Source organism: Eublepharis macularius, chromosome 2 (genome assembly GCF_028583425.1).
Source record: "Eublepharis macularius isolate TG4126 chromosome 2, MPM_Emac_v1.0, whole genome shotgun sequence".
Classification (NCBI taxonomy): domain Eukaryota; kingdom Metazoa; phylum Chordata; class Lepidosauria; order Squamata; family Eublepharidae; genus Eublepharis; species Eublepharis macularius.
Genome location: NC_072791.1, coordinates 40,281,993 through 40,297,058, shown reverse-complemented (window position 1 = coordinate 40,297,058; position 15,066 = coordinate 40,281,993). Strand labels below are relative to the sequence as shown.

Sequence of the window (15,066 nt, the reverse complement as noted above, 5' to 3'; positions counted from 1 at the left end):
CAGCTGGTCTTCCAATGCTTTCCACATGCTTGTGGCATAGGGACCACCTCCCCACGGGTGAGGTCATAACTCTGGCTCCTCCTGTGTGTGTGTATGGGGGGGGGCGCAGGATTCTGCAGTTGCCTGCGCTAAAAAGGTGTCTGCAGGGTTGAAAGGTTATTCTGCTTTTTGCAGCAAAAATGATTTTAATATTCATTTATTGTCTATCTTCCTCACTGAGACTCAAGGCATATTACACAGTGTAAGCAGATATTTGAAACAGAGCAGAAACAACGCTGAAACAAAACATAAGTACACTGACATGACATGAAGGGGTAAATGGGCTACTCATTAAATTTGCTGATGATACCAAATTGGGAGGAGTGGCAAACACCCAAGAAGACAGAGTTCAAATTCAACAAGACCTGAATACTCTGGTGAAGTGTGTCAGGTTCTGTCTTGGGCATCACCCTGTGAGGTGCCGGCCCGCCTGACCTTGAGATAGGGATGCCGTCAGGGAATATGCAGGTTCCCACGCTGTGGACGGAGGGGGGATCTACATCACCCTCGCTCCCTCTCATTTCCCTCGCAGGCCTGCTCCACCTGACCAAGTCCTGGCTGCCTTCCCTCACTCCTCGCCTTCTGCAACCTCCGGACTCCTGTCCCTTTCTCTCCTTCATCTTCCATCCTCTTCCTCCTCTTAGCGCCTCTCTCCCCCGCCCCCAATTCCACAATCCTCCTACCCAACAACTCACCACGCTCTGTGGGTGGATTCTTATATCCTTTCTCCTATTCCCAGCTCCACCTGCTAGCCACACCCTCCCCTGCACTCTAGCCACAGCCTTTGATGTCTCAGGCAGCTACACCTGGGTTTTCTCTGCTGGCAGCCTTGATCAGCCACAGCTGTGCTTTCCTGGCTGGCTATCAAGCTTTCCCTGCTGATTGCCTCAGGTCACCACACCTGGGATGGCTTTGCTCCCAGCTTTTCCTGGTCCTGGCTAATCCCCTCTAGCTTGCTTGGAGCCTGGGGTGTGATCCTGAGCTGTCTTTGCTGTTGCTTTTCCTCCCCTGCTGGTAAGGTTGCTGGCTGGCTTGCTGGCTGACTGCTCTTGCTTTCTGAGCCTTCTCCCTAGGGGCTGTTCCCTCCCTGGTGGTTCTCACTCTCCTGGCCTGACCCTTGGGCCTTCCCCCGGAGGGTGGGGCTAGCTGGCTTCCACCTGCCCCGCCTGACTTTCTGGGGCTTGGTTGCTGCTCTACCCTCCTGAGCCTGGAGTGTCTCTCTTTCTCCTTCTGTTGTCAGCCTGGTCTGGTCCTGGGTGTCCATTGGTGTGTCTGGGTAGCAGTCCCCCAGCTGCCTCCCATCCACTTCTTCTGGCAAGTCCGGGGGCTGGGCCCCAGATTCTGGACAAAGTGGACGGTTGTGAACAGGATGCAATTCAATATAGGTAAGTGCAAAGTATGACATCTGGGCCACAAAAACGGGAAGCACAAATACTGGATGGGGGATACACTTCTGAGCAGTAGTGTATGTGAAAGAGATCTTGCGGTAAGAGTGGACTGTAAACTAAATATGAGCAGTCAGTGTGATGCAGTGGCAAAAAGGGAAACTCAGTCTTGGGTTGCATCAAAAGGGCCATTGCATCGAAAACGCAGGAGGTCATAGTCCCTCTCTATACTGCCTTGGTCAGGCTACATCTGGAGTACTGTGTGTAATTCTGGAGGCCTCACTACAAAAAGGATGTGGACAAAATTGAGAGGGTGCAGAAGAGAGCGACGAAGATGATCAGCGGTCTGGAGACTAAGCCCTACAAGGAAAGGCTGAGGGCCTTGGGAATGTTTAGTTTGGAGAAGAGGAAACTGACAGGGGAGTTGACTGCTCTCTTTAAATATTTGAAAGGCTGTCATTTGGAGGAAGGCAAGGAGCTGTTCCAGTTGGCAGCAGAGGATACGACCCGAAGCAACATGCTTAAATTACATGCAGAAAGATACTGGTTGGATATTAGGAAAAACTTTTTCACAGTCAGAGTAGTTCAAAGGTGGAATCAGCTGCCTAGGGAGGTGGTGAGCTTCCCTTCACTGGCAGTTTTCAAGAAGAGGCTGGACAAATATTTGTCAGAGATGCTTTAGGCTCATCCTGCATTGTGCAGGGGGTTGGACTCTAGTCTGTATGAACCCTTCCAACTCTGTGATTCAGTTTTATATGGAGGAGCATTTTTTTATGCAAGTCCCTACATGCAAGTCTTTGTTTGCCCTTTACTGGTTCAGGCTCCCACATCAGTGAGAATTAGGCCACAGAATATACCTCAGAGAACTCGCAAACTCATAGCAAGAATAAACTGCAAGATTATGCCTCTGTGGGCCAACACCAGCATTTAAAAAGGATGATAAATGTACCCTTCATTACAATTTTAGCAAAGTGCTCATACATCTCTGGGCATTGTGGAAGATTTCCAGCGTGAATATTAAAAATTCTACCAATGTATAGAATCATTTGTGACGCTTCGTAGAGGTCTCTCCCCATCTTCCCTGGAAGAGGAGGGTAGTACTGAAACGTGTCCCACAGCTTTTAATGCAGGTATTTACTTCAGGAACAACAAATTCCCATCTTAGGTAGGAAACCAATCTTACTTGCGCCTGTACATCTCCTTTTTCAGCTAAAAACTGGTAATATTGTATCAAATCTTCTTCCAGCATCCCACTTGCCATTCCTGGATTTTCCACTTCATCGGGCAGACGAATTCTCTGTACTACTGTACCTCCTGTCAGAGAGATGTCACTTGCCACTAGAATGGAGAAAAACACGCAAGAACATTTAACGGTTAGTCAAATATAAAATTTTAAAGAAAAAAAATAATGCTCATGTAAAAGGTCCAGAGGAATAATTCCAAACAAACTCAGGGCTACTTCACACATTCTGCAACAGCAAGGTCACATCTGCCACCAAATTAACTCAGCAGGGAGCTACAGTCAATCCAAATTCCCTGACAATACACATTTATTTCTCTGGCGTGTGCAAGACAATTTAAACACATACCAAGCAGTCAATGTGCAGGCAGTGGCCTTCAAAATATACAGGAAAATGTTAGAAATGAAACAAGAGGATATATGGATAGCAGATTAGCTGAATATTCCAGAAAGAATGTGAAAACAGACAATACATTCCATGATGTTTAGACTTTAAAATACACTGGGTTGACTAAGTTCCAGGGAATCTGCTCCACTTGTGGAATGGATTTTCCCCACTCCCCCCACATCTACTGCAGCTCCTTGGGCCAATGAAAAGCTGCTCCCGATGGAACCTATATGTAGGATGCAGTAAAGAAGGCACAACCAAACACTGCAAATCTCCCCTGTGAGAAAAGAAATGCCTTCTGCTTAGAGGGGCACCTAAAGATCCAACCCAACATAATATGATCAGAACTATTTGTACATAGAAAAGACAGCTGTGTTTGATTAATAAGCCCTTTAATAATTGCAGTACAAGGAGATGTTTGTAAGACCATGCTTGTAAGACCTTTTCCCCATCTTACAACTGCTAAAGCATACTGGAGACCAAGCAGCAGCCACCCTATAGCCAGGGAAGGCTATAAAAGGTCTGCCTGATTTCTGTATAGGCTGTCTAAGAACAGAGGTGCTAGTGGCCACAGTGCTCAACTAGGCACTGAGAAATTCAGGTTCAAGTCCCCACTCTGCTATGGAAGCACACTTGGTTATCATGGCCAAGTCATTCCTTCTCAGCTTCATAGGGTTGTTTTGAGGACAAAATGTGGTGATGGGGTGAGGGGAATGTATGCTGCCCTAATCTCCTTGGAAGGAAGGCAGAATTAAAAATAATGTACTTCATCAAGTATTCATGCTTCCTTATGTTTTGACATCCACCTTTACAAGCACATAATTTGGAATATGCTCGTTAACTAATGGGGAAAAACCTAAACATACATACCATGGTTGGCTACTAGACGATAATGCGTGAGAGCAGACTCACAGCTCTGAAGGACTCCTATGCCAGCCCAATAGCGGTAGCCCTGGAAACAAAGAAAGTGTTATGTGGACTCCTCTCCATACCTAAAACATGAAACACATGCATCTCTAAACAAAGATGCTTTAAGGAGTAAGGAGAAGAACACTTACTAAAATCATGTGGGCTATCAGATTTCCTCCAAGAGCTCCAAAAGTGTAATAAACCAGTGCCTGTGAGGGGGCGGGGGGGGGGGGGAGGCAAATGTTAATGAAGATAATTTTGCTGAAAAATTGAACTAAAAAACCTGAGCAGGAAAAAAGTCAACAGAATTGCCATACCTTAGCTTGGTTGGAATCAACACCAAGGCCAGAAGCATACAGGAAACCAAGGGCCTGAAATAGTAATTTGGAAATATGTTAAACTAAATCCACTTCACAAGGTTATGTTTGTAATGCTGTGTTCACAATAAATGGAGAAAAGGCTGAAGACAGGGCCCAAGGGAATTTTGCACAGCTGCCTCACCAGTGTCACAAACAGCCCACTCTGTGTCGGTTTCGCTTTCTCAGCCATGCCGGACGCTCCTCTCGGCAGGTCTGGGAGGAAGCGACCGGGCACCCTGACCGGGCGGCTGATCTGCAAGGATTAGCCCCCAGGACTCCCAGTCAGGGAGGCAGGGTCCGGGACGCTGTGGGAAGAACCTCCCGGAATCAATGCGGGGGGGGGGGGAATTGCCCGTTTGTCCCTATGGAGGCCGGCAGACGTGCGCGGCGCCTTGAGTGCCGCCGGGCAACGAGAAACGGCAAATAAAAGAAACAGGCGGAAGCCTGTAAACAAGCGAATCCCTTCTGTTCTACAAGCGTTTGTGAAGGAGAGGTTGATCTGAAGAAGACTCGCTCTTCCCCTTCGGTGAGTTCCAGGATTTGGCTGGCGCCCCCCCCCCCCCAAATGGCAGCAAAGAAGCAAAGTCCCGCTCTCGGTAAGTCAATCTCGGCTACCTTGCAGAAGGGAGAGTCGCTCGAAGAGTTGGTGCGCAGGGCGGTGGTGGAAGCCATAAAACCCTTTGTTGACAAGCTGAACGAAACCGATCAAAGGGTGGGCTCAATTGAAAGCGAAGTGAAAACCATTAAGGAAGTAGCGGGGGGGGGGCAGAGAAGTCTGCTCTGGAAAGTGCGTCACTTGTGAAGGCTACGAAAAAAGAGCTGAAGTTGGTGGAGAACCAGCTGATCGGGCTACAGGTGGAACGAACGCAGACAATTTTGCGTCTCCAAAATGTGAAAGAGGAGGAAAATGAGGATCTGTGGGATTTGGTCTCGGAACTACTGGCGACACCCGCGAGGACAACTAAAGAAGAGGTTAAAAGCGCCATTTTGGAGGTCCGTCGGGCTTCTTCAAAATATGCAACAAAGCGACAGCTGCCTCGCGAGATCATTATTGACTTTTCATTTAAAAAGATTCGGGACACTATCCTATATAACTCATACAATGCGGATTTGGACTTTATGGGTCATAAAGTCAAGATTTTAAAGGACGTTCCATTTCTAGTCCGGAAAAGACGTTTTAAGTACAAAAAGTTCGCAGCTCTTCTGAGGGACCATGGAATAAAGTATAAATGGTTACTTCCGGAAGGAATATGGTTTAGACATAAAGATCAAGCCTATAAGATACTATCAGAAGATCAACTAAAGGATTTTGAGGATAAAAACCCGGAATTCCAGTGTACCAAGAATGAAGAAAAGGAGAAGCCTGAGGGGGGGGGGGAGGAGGAGAGCACCGCAGCTGCGGTTGCACAGAGAGAATTGCGTCCGGGACCCAGAAGGGGGAGGAAAGTTTAATTAGAATTTGAAATGTGTAATCTGTATGATTAACCACCCCATCATCATTTTATTGAGCTATTTTTTTTCTATTATGGCAGTATGAAGGGAAAACATTGAAGTGTAGTGTTGAATGTAGTTTATCCTTCCCTTTATGTCCCCTTTTCCCCGCCCCTTCCCTTTCTCTTCATCCTTTCCCTTTCCTTGTGATAGTCTTGTGTAGTGTTATTGTAGTGTTGTGTAGTATACTGAAAAATAAAAAATTTAAAAAAAACAAACAGCCCACTCTGTTACAACCTTTCTTCAGGCAGCAGTGTGCTCCTTTGTCAGATTTTAATTATGACCAAAATCTGTATAAATAAAATGATTCAACATCTGAACTAATGCTGAGTTCTAAACTTATCTCTAATTTGCATAGCTGGACAAAATGCTCAAAACACTTAACTACAGTAAGTGGTACGGCCTACTGCACAGCAAGTAGACTTGATGACCACATTCTAAATTTGACAGCAGCTTGTTATTAGAACATGAGGGTAAGCTTGGTAAGGTTCCATAGTAATGATGAATGTGAGCTAATTAAGAACCAACCTAAAAATAGGCTGGGAGGTAGCAGAAGGAAGCCCCCATAAATATATTCCTTGCTGTCCTTAAAGAAGAAAGTTACACAGCATATTTTTATTATGTCACTTAATCGTGAAGACTCAAGCTTCTGCAACTGTTCTCATAGATGCAATGAGAAGGTTGGATTTTAATAAGGAGATTCAAAAGTTTATATATGTAATTTAGTCAAGTACTTTGACATCATGCAAACCACACTCACTTTTCTTCCTGGCTGCACAAAGCTGGGTGAAGGAGCCTGTTGTGCATTCTGTGAAAAACCTGAGGCATGCCAGGGGGGTGGGGCCTAAATAAGGAGATGTGGTGCCAACAGAAGCCACTTGGAGTGTCCCTGACAACTGACCACAAGCAGAGGACAACCCCCCCCCCCATCTATGATTTACCTTCAGGAAAAATTATTTCAGCTAACTCTGAACAGCAAATGAGCCTTCTGAAAGCCATGATGAGAAATGCCCTAGAAACCACCCTGATGTACCTCTTAACCCAGATACAGGAACAGAAATTGCAGTGTGGTCATTCTTTCCAGTAGTTCCTCTGAAGACTGGCTACTGCTGAACAAGCAGCCTTCTTCAATCAAGTAACACAATGCAAGTTAGAGGAAATAATATTCAATTCAACACAGCTTCATATACTTTTCACAAATCAGAACTCTTTAAGAAGTCTGTACCGTTTGCCCTTTAGGAGACCCCTCTTCAGTCAGTTTCTCAAACAGCTCTTTAGCCGACTGGATATTTTGCTTCAAGTAGTCCCCGAACAACAAGGCGTAAGACACTTTTTCCATTGCCTTGGTATGGTTCATGTCGGCTGCTCTCAGAAGGTATTGATAAGCTCTTAAAAAGAACACACATATATGCTCAGTTACTCTTCAGAGAAAGCAAAAATTGCTCCCTGAAAGTAGGAAAAAAAGGTTTTCCTGCTGTTACTTGAAGCTTTCATTGTATGCATTAGCAAAATAGATGAAATAAAAGGCCTCAACACATTAACTGGAAAAAATAGTACAACCCTTTAAGTGATAGCAAACATTGTTTACTAGAAATGTGGTGCAATACTTACTGCTGTAATTTATCACTGGACATATTTAGCATCTGGTTCTCAGAGGAATCTGTATAGTTTACCATTAAGTTTTCTTCCTTCAAAATTCTATTCTCCCAAAATAGAGAAATCAGTCTGCACAATTTATACAGACTTAATTATCTGTGTATATGATTTGCAAAATTTATTCTGTTAATAAGGGAGAGGAAAGAGATAACTGACATCTCAGCCCTGGAACTTTGGCTTCTGAGATTTCAGCAAGCAGCACCCAGACATATTCAAGGTTGTAAAAGGGCAGAACACAGGCTTTTTTTCTTTGAATGGAAGAGATTGTCAGGATGTTAAATTCTGCATCCAGTGCCAATTTATGCATGAGTGGTGGAATCACAAAAGCCAGGGAAGAAAAAAGGTGAATTTTTCAACAGGAAGCATGGTGAAAGCCGCACATTTGGATACCACTCTGAACACTGCGTGCAGTGAAGAGACACAGAAGTTAACAGAAAGTAAAAACCGGCAGCATGAAAATGTGCCACTCATTAATAACATGAGCAGTCATATGTCACCAACTTCTTTGTAAGTCCCAGTTATCACTGTAGCCTCTTTACCTTTTAGTTAGAACACTAGGCTAATACTTGGAGTATGACGTTTACTCAGTAATCCTGGAAGAAAAGAAGTCAACTTACTCTTTCTTCTGGGCCTTTTTGGTGCTCGCATTAAGGATCTTCATCCCAGTTTGGTAAACATCCTCTGCCTCTTGCATTTGTCTTCTCTTATTTGACTGTTCTTCAGCTTATGGGGGGAGGAACAGAAATTAGTACTTCAGACATTAAAGCATTGCTCAAACACAGTACTTGGGATGTTTTGGTCATTACAGACCACCTCAAAACTATGGTTCACCCTGGGTTCCTGGGTTCTAAGTAGCCCACAGCACTTTATAGATATGCTTTGTTGCCATTCAAAGAAGAAAAGCTCAGAGATAAACCTAGTTACAAACTGACACAAAAGTACACTGAGCTTCCAGTTTGGTGGCAACTGCCACGTTAAGGAGCGAAATATGCCTGCTTGCACTTTGCCAAGCCAAATCCCTTTTTCCCGCTGAAATAAATGATATCAGTTGCCAGCCACAGTAGAGGCTTGAGTGCTGAAAAGAAGACATACAAATTTCATTCTGCTTAGTACAATGAAACTTTATACCTGCTTTTGCACATGACTGTGTGAGCTTCAGAAGTTCAATTAATTTAGGATAGCTGGCTCATGCAATCACAAGAAATTTAAAGCTACTTTGGGTCCCTTGGGCAAACATGATGAGCAATTCACTTTTCCTTCTGCAGCCATGAGAGGCTGCAAATTGGGATACAACCTGTGAGGGACAAGAGGATGCTAAACCTTTTTTCTGTCAGGGATTTGTCTAGCTACTGTACCTGCTTCTGCTGGTATGAAAGGAGTTAGGGAGAGCTACTTTTTCTTTTTAAAAAATGTAGAAGTAGTTCAATACAACTTTATTCTGACTTTTTTTTCCTTTGGAGAGGTAGCATAGTGCATCATGGAGAAATTTATTTTTAGGCAACTGCAGGGTGGAAGGCTGTATTAGAAACTTACAATCTATGCACACCTTAGTTCTGCTGGAACAGGTCAAAGGTGCAACCAGTCCTGAATTCCAACACTGCCAGCTAGGTGTCTCTGGGAAGCCCGTAACACAGGGCACAGAGTCCATAGTTCTCCCTGTTACTAGTCACCCAGCATCTGGTACTCAGACATATACTGCTGCTGGTCCTAGTTAACTGCTCTCATGAATTTGTCAAATCCCCCTTAAAACAATCTAAACTAATCTTATTAGTTTTCTAGCTTCCAAGGGTTATAACTAGATAAATACAGACTTCATTACGTTACTTCTAACTTCAAAATCATTGTCCTATAAATTATGTCCTATGAAACACTCTTTTGATTGTTCTAAATCCATTACCAACCCATTTTAGCTGGCAAGCCTGAGTTCTTGCATGATCTCTTTTTTGCTCCCATTCCATTATTTTTACCCCACTCATAATTTTTATCGCATGCAATCCAAGAACTGAATCTCTCTTGATAGCTTCCACAAGCAACAAGGCCAATGAATGTATTTGGATAAGCAAAATCCTATACTTTCACTAGTGTTTCTCTTGCATTGCTCAGCAGCTCATTAGAAGAAAACAAAAGTGAGGTGCTTACTTTCACAGAAACCCCATTTCTGATCGCTCTTGTAGTCATAGGTCGTGGCACACCACAGTCTGCCATCTTCCCTTCCATCTGCAGTACACTCCATATATTCCTTCTCCAGAAAAAGGAATGGGAAACGGCACAGCTCACCATCTGCAGTTCCTCCTATAGCTGTTATAACTAAAACACAAACAAAAACTCCCAAGTGTTAGCAACAGGAAGGATCTTGATTGTTGCTCTTTCTTCATCATTTTATCTGTAGAACCTTTAAGCCTTTTCCTTTCAGTACAAACATTTCCTCTAACTCACAAAGGCATGGATCCAGACTAAAGTTTCTCTGGTTGGAAGAAATGTGATTCTCGGTTCTCTCCCCTTCTACAGCACACCTAAAATCCTCCCTGAAATCCTGTTTCTGTGATCTGGATGGAGTCCATAAGAATAAACATTCAAGATTAGAAACTCCGGAGTTCATGATCCAGCCCCCCATCACATAAGCAGTTTGGAAGTTTACTATTTAATAAAAATCCTGTTAACAACTGATACAGTTGGGCAATTTTGTTTGCATCACTGTTAGCTTCATCTAGCTGCTATTGCACAGTGATTGAATCACATTATGCACTGCTGAGCTCTGACACACAAAATAAAAGTGTATTGGTTTCTCCGTCAATAACAAAGCTGAAAAAGAGTAAGACGGTCACAGTAACTCAACTAGGGCAGAGTAAGCACTGAGAGCAGAAATTCCTAGACAGCAACTTTTAGAGTCCAGGATCTGATGAGATTTTAGAGAAAGCTACTCTTACAGCACCCCAGCCCCTAACTATTTTAAGCCACCTGAATCTGGCAGTTCTCTGTGAAAACTATTAAACTTATATTATTTAATCTGACAACAAGGCAGTCTGGGGCTTGGCAGACTTGTTCTGTTTTCAGATGTAAGGCTATTCTGGACTTTACACAAAAACTGCTATTGCTGTTGACGTGGCATTAGGAGAAGTGAAAAAGTTAAGGCTGCACCTGCTGTGTCTATATGAAACAAATCTTCTGTCCTTCAACTGTTATAATTAGATAAATACAGGTTTCATCATGTTGCTACTGTTTTCTTCCCCCCCACTCCCCCGAGCATCAATGTTAACCCTAGTACATTCCGTCACCACAGTACTGGAAAGTTGAGTCCAACATGCTTTCTAAGGCACTACAGCCATACTTGCATTTTACATTCTCCGAATGGGCACCTACTTATAGAAGACAAACACTGCTGACCAGTTGTACTACTTTTATCCTGGAAGAAGTGAACTCTGGCCAACAAACTCAATACTAGAGTGCGCCACAATACATAATACCACAGCCCTGAACAGACAACGTATCTAGAGGATGAGTACGAATGAGTGTACCGGCCCTTCCAAAAGATCTATGTGCATTTGCCAAAAAGTGGGCAAAGTACTACACTCCTGCACTCATGTTCCCATGATCAGATAAATTGCTAAAGGAGAGTTCCCAGTCAGCGGTGTAACTATGTGCATACAGTTTGTACACGCAAAAGAGCTGTGTGCCTGTGTTCTGGCAAACGTGTATAAGGACGGACATTGCAAGCAGAGCCAGTTTTCTCTCCCCATGTTCTGGCTTAGCCCTAGATATGTCACCTTTACGGGCCTTGAGATGCTGGGCAATGCTGGTTGCAGAGAAATGCTGGGTGCTCCCTTCAAAAGACACTAATCCCACAGACATTTGGTATGCTTGTACTTCTGTTTTTATTCTTGATGTGTATGGCCACTTACTAGTTTTATTGCAAAGCAAGAGAATGGAATAGTGTTTGCCCCCTCCCCACTTTTAGCACTTCTCTCGCCCCCTTTGTTCATTGCAACCAAGGACCTCAAAAGCTTCCACAGGCTCACGTGCCACTTCTTTCCTCACCAACCCCAGATAAAAGCTGGAACCTTATTATCAAATGATTGGTTGCAGTTAAGAACTGCACATAATGCTGATGAAGGTTACAAAGCATTACTTTCACTGTCAAAACTACTATAAAACTGTAACTATGGATATATATGAGCAATACAAGAAAGGAATAATACACAACTATCATTGTCAGTTGATTAAGAGAATATCCACTGCACTGTCTGTTCTGGCCACAGACAACAAGAGCGATTCCCGCAGTTCCTACCAATTTTATCCTAGATGCATGCTTCTATTACATGGTGGAATTTTGCAAATATAGATTAAAGATGGCATGCAAAAGACTACCTGGTTTTTGCACTTCAACTTCTTCCAAGTCCTTATTTAAGGAGCCTGACAGTTCAGGAGAGCTCAACTCCTCTAAAGTTCTTTCCTGTTCCTCTTCTGGGCTCCTAAGATCGTCTCCATCTTCAGCATGAGACTCCGGTTCCTCAGAGTCAATAAAAATTTGCCCTGCTACTACATGGGCTCCAGTTCGATGGTCTTTCACCTGTTCTTCTGATGGCAAGGTTGCCTACAGAATAAGAAGTAGGAGAGTCAGATTAAACTTATTTATTCATTTAAGATATTTACATTTCTGTCTTCCGATAATGCCCAGGGTGACCCAGTCAACACCACCAATTCTGACAAGCATAAGATTTGGGGTGTAAAATTTAAAGACAGAAACTAGAGTTTTTATTCTTAGGGGATAGAAATCTCTAAGTGTGGATGCTTCAAAGGTCTATAGTCCAATTACTGATTTTTACAAATCGTAAGATATTTTTTCTTTGAAAATTCAATTATTCTTTTCTCAGCTTCCTAACATACCTCCAAGAGTAAAAGCACATCTGCTACTTCTGTTTTAAATTTCAAACTGTTCTCTTTTTTTCTAAATGTACCCCACATCATATTAATTTACTCCAGCCCCCAAACAAATACTTAGTAATTTCAATTTTGAGTTAAAAGACCCATTTCTCCCTTATGTCAAATCTATTTTATTCACAACTTAAAATGAACTGTAAAAATTCAGAATGTAGAAGTATTGATCTCAACACATGAATAATTTCCCTTCCCCAAACTACTTAGACCAAAGGATTCATACATCTGTCAATGACAACAGACTCTAAATGTTCACATTTACTTATTGCAAGAAGAGGATATAACACATGTCCATGAAGGGATTCAAAGCTCACCTGTGACTCAAAAGACTCATCCTGAGTTCCTTCTTCATCTGCAGAATAAACACAAGATTTTAAAACTCTGTAGGGTATTGCCTTAAAAGGATACAGAAATTAGTCGTGTGCTGTAATAAAACAGAACTGGAACCTGTTGCAATACAGACCATCTTGATCCCATGCTTAAATAAAATTGAGGCTCTGGTCGACCATTTGTTCAGAAACAAAAAAACCCAGACTCTACTCTTGCTAAGAGGAATCCCTTCTCCTCTTCCAAAACCTATAAGCTTTACAGATACCAACTCTTTGTTTCTTCAGGTATGGAAGTTCAAACATATGCTTGCTCCTGCTCTTATTTGTTTTACTGCTCTTTTCTTGACCAACAATCTCTATAAATTATATATTAAGCATGGTCCTCTTATGTAACAAATATACAAATAAGGATGCAAAACCTCTGCACATGCTACTCCACACCTAATATGAAACATGAACCGCAAAACTGGTCCCTCTCTCATTCTCCCTTCCCTCTAAAGCTTAAAAAGTTTCAAATATACCACAGGTTACGGGTAAAACAACCACTGATAGCAAGATGTGTTTTTTTCCCAAATTCCCAAAAGCAAGCCTGCCAAGAATCTGGCACTTAGAAAGGTAAAAGCTGTTTAAGGTTACCTTTGTAGTGGAACACAGGAAGTGAAAAGCACAGGGGAAATTTTTTGTGGAAGTAGAAGAGAAAAGGAGTATGAAGAAAATGAAAGATGAAGTTTCAAGCCATGAATCCTAATTCAATGTGGGTAGCAAGGAAAAAACAGTCTGACGTGTGAAGATGGCAAAATTCAGAGACATAGAATTGTTAGGTCAGCTTTAAGAAACTAATGAACTACTTATGAAAGACTAGCATGAATTTTGCAGGGTAGCAGTGGAGAAAAGATGACAAACTTCTATAGGGGGTTCTTTTCACTCTTTGTAGAGGGTCCTTTTCATACTTTGTAGAAGATGTATACACGGACAAACATTGAAACTTCACTGCCATTTGTTATTACTAGAGATGTTAAGATAGGGAAATAAACCAGAAGATTTCAGGGAAAACAATCTCCACCAGCACCTCAAGGATTTTCCCTTAATTTTTCAGATGGAAATAATCAGACCCCCAAGGGTGGGGGTGGGGGCTGGAAAAAAAACTACTATGAATTTTTTTTTGGTAATGACTGAAATGTTTTTGAAAACAAGGTGTTAATCAAAATGTGTAATGTGAAGATTTTAACGCAAGCGTCTCCAGCATCACGTAATTATAATTATTGTATATAAAGTGAACATATAGAATGTATTTTTCCAAAGATATTTTCAGTACGTAAATGTTACTAATTTTGATCCTGCTATTTTATAATATGTAAAACACAGATCTATGCTTGTTCACTGTTTTCAATGTTGTATTAGTATCCATACATACTCATCCTATTTTATTTGTCCAAATACACTTTTTTATTTACTACAAGAGTTGATTCCTATTTTCAATTCTTATTTTTTTTCATACCTCTCAGCTGGCTGCAGTGCAAAGCATCCGTACTGAGTATATAAGACTGTACTAGTTGGTATATTTAAGGTATTCAGAAGCCATTTATACGACTAAATTCCATAAATGTGTCAAATTACAATTTTTATATACCAAGTTATTCACATTTTATGTATTTCATGCTGTTAAAACAATTAAGTTTGACAAGACCTACATTTTCCAAATTTCCCTCAAATGTTCATTTAAAAAAAATTGTTTCTTCTCTTCTTCATGGCCCTAAACTGTATGATTTTATGAAAACTCTCATTAGATTTTAAAGGGCCTGATACAGTGGTGAAGCACCCACTTAGGGTTTCCAAACAAGTTTGGCTTTCTTTCAGAAGGTATCTGCTTTACAGTTACGAAGGTGAAGTGACCCCTGTCTCATTAACTACGAGTCTACATTTAACACCTCAGAAGAAGATTTTCTGAAAAAAGAAACCAGGACCAAGTCAGATAAAATGTTAAATCAGAAACTGCCAGTCAACAAGGCAGTCCTGAGTCCAGATAACCACTATGCTGGGTGTAAGAGTATCTTGTTTTAAACTGAACCAGAAACTGACAAACATATTAGTATCTGTATCCAGTGAAGCCAGCAGTGTGTTTCATTCTCATTGCATCATGTTAACATCTCTCTAAAGGAATAAGCTCTGCATTAGGTTGTAGTCAAAACACAGCTGATTGTCAGCAAAGAGATGTTCTTTCCAAAGCTGTGTCCTATGGGGGGGTGGGGGGAGATAACAGGATTTGTTTAAGTTACTTTTAGTGTTCACAAAGTTTTGCCTTTAAGTTTGGCAGACTGAACTGTAGGGGAGTCAT

General features: G+C 42.1%; 1 protein-coding gene across 1 annotated transcript in view; it reads right to left on the bottom strand.

Moving 5' to 3' along the window:
* Positions 1–15,066, bottom strand: part of SEL1L (SEL1L adaptor subunit of ERAD E3 ubiquitin ligase) — a 41,155-nt gene that overhangs the window by 18,303 nt on the left and 7,786 nt on the right. The window contains exons 2-10 of the mRNA XM_054970465.1: positions 12,717–12,754; positions 11,833–12,058; positions 9,607–9,774; positions 8,085–8,190; positions 7,037–7,199; positions 4,279–4,332; positions 4,111–4,170; positions 3,923–4,004; positions 2,608–2,762 (exon numbers count right to left, since the gene is read on the bottom strand). Coding sequence (XP_054826440.1) covers positions 2,608–2,762; positions 3,923–4,004; positions 4,111–4,170; positions 4,279–4,332; positions 7,037–7,199; positions 8,085–8,190; positions 9,607–9,774; positions 11,833–12,058; positions 12,717–12,754 — 1,052 coding nt within the window. The remainder of the gene's footprint in view (positions 1–2,607; positions 2,763–3,922; positions 4,005–4,110; positions 4,171–4,278; positions 4,333–7,036; positions 7,200–8,084; positions 8,191–9,606; positions 9,775–11,832; positions 12,059–12,716; positions 12,755–15,066) is intronic.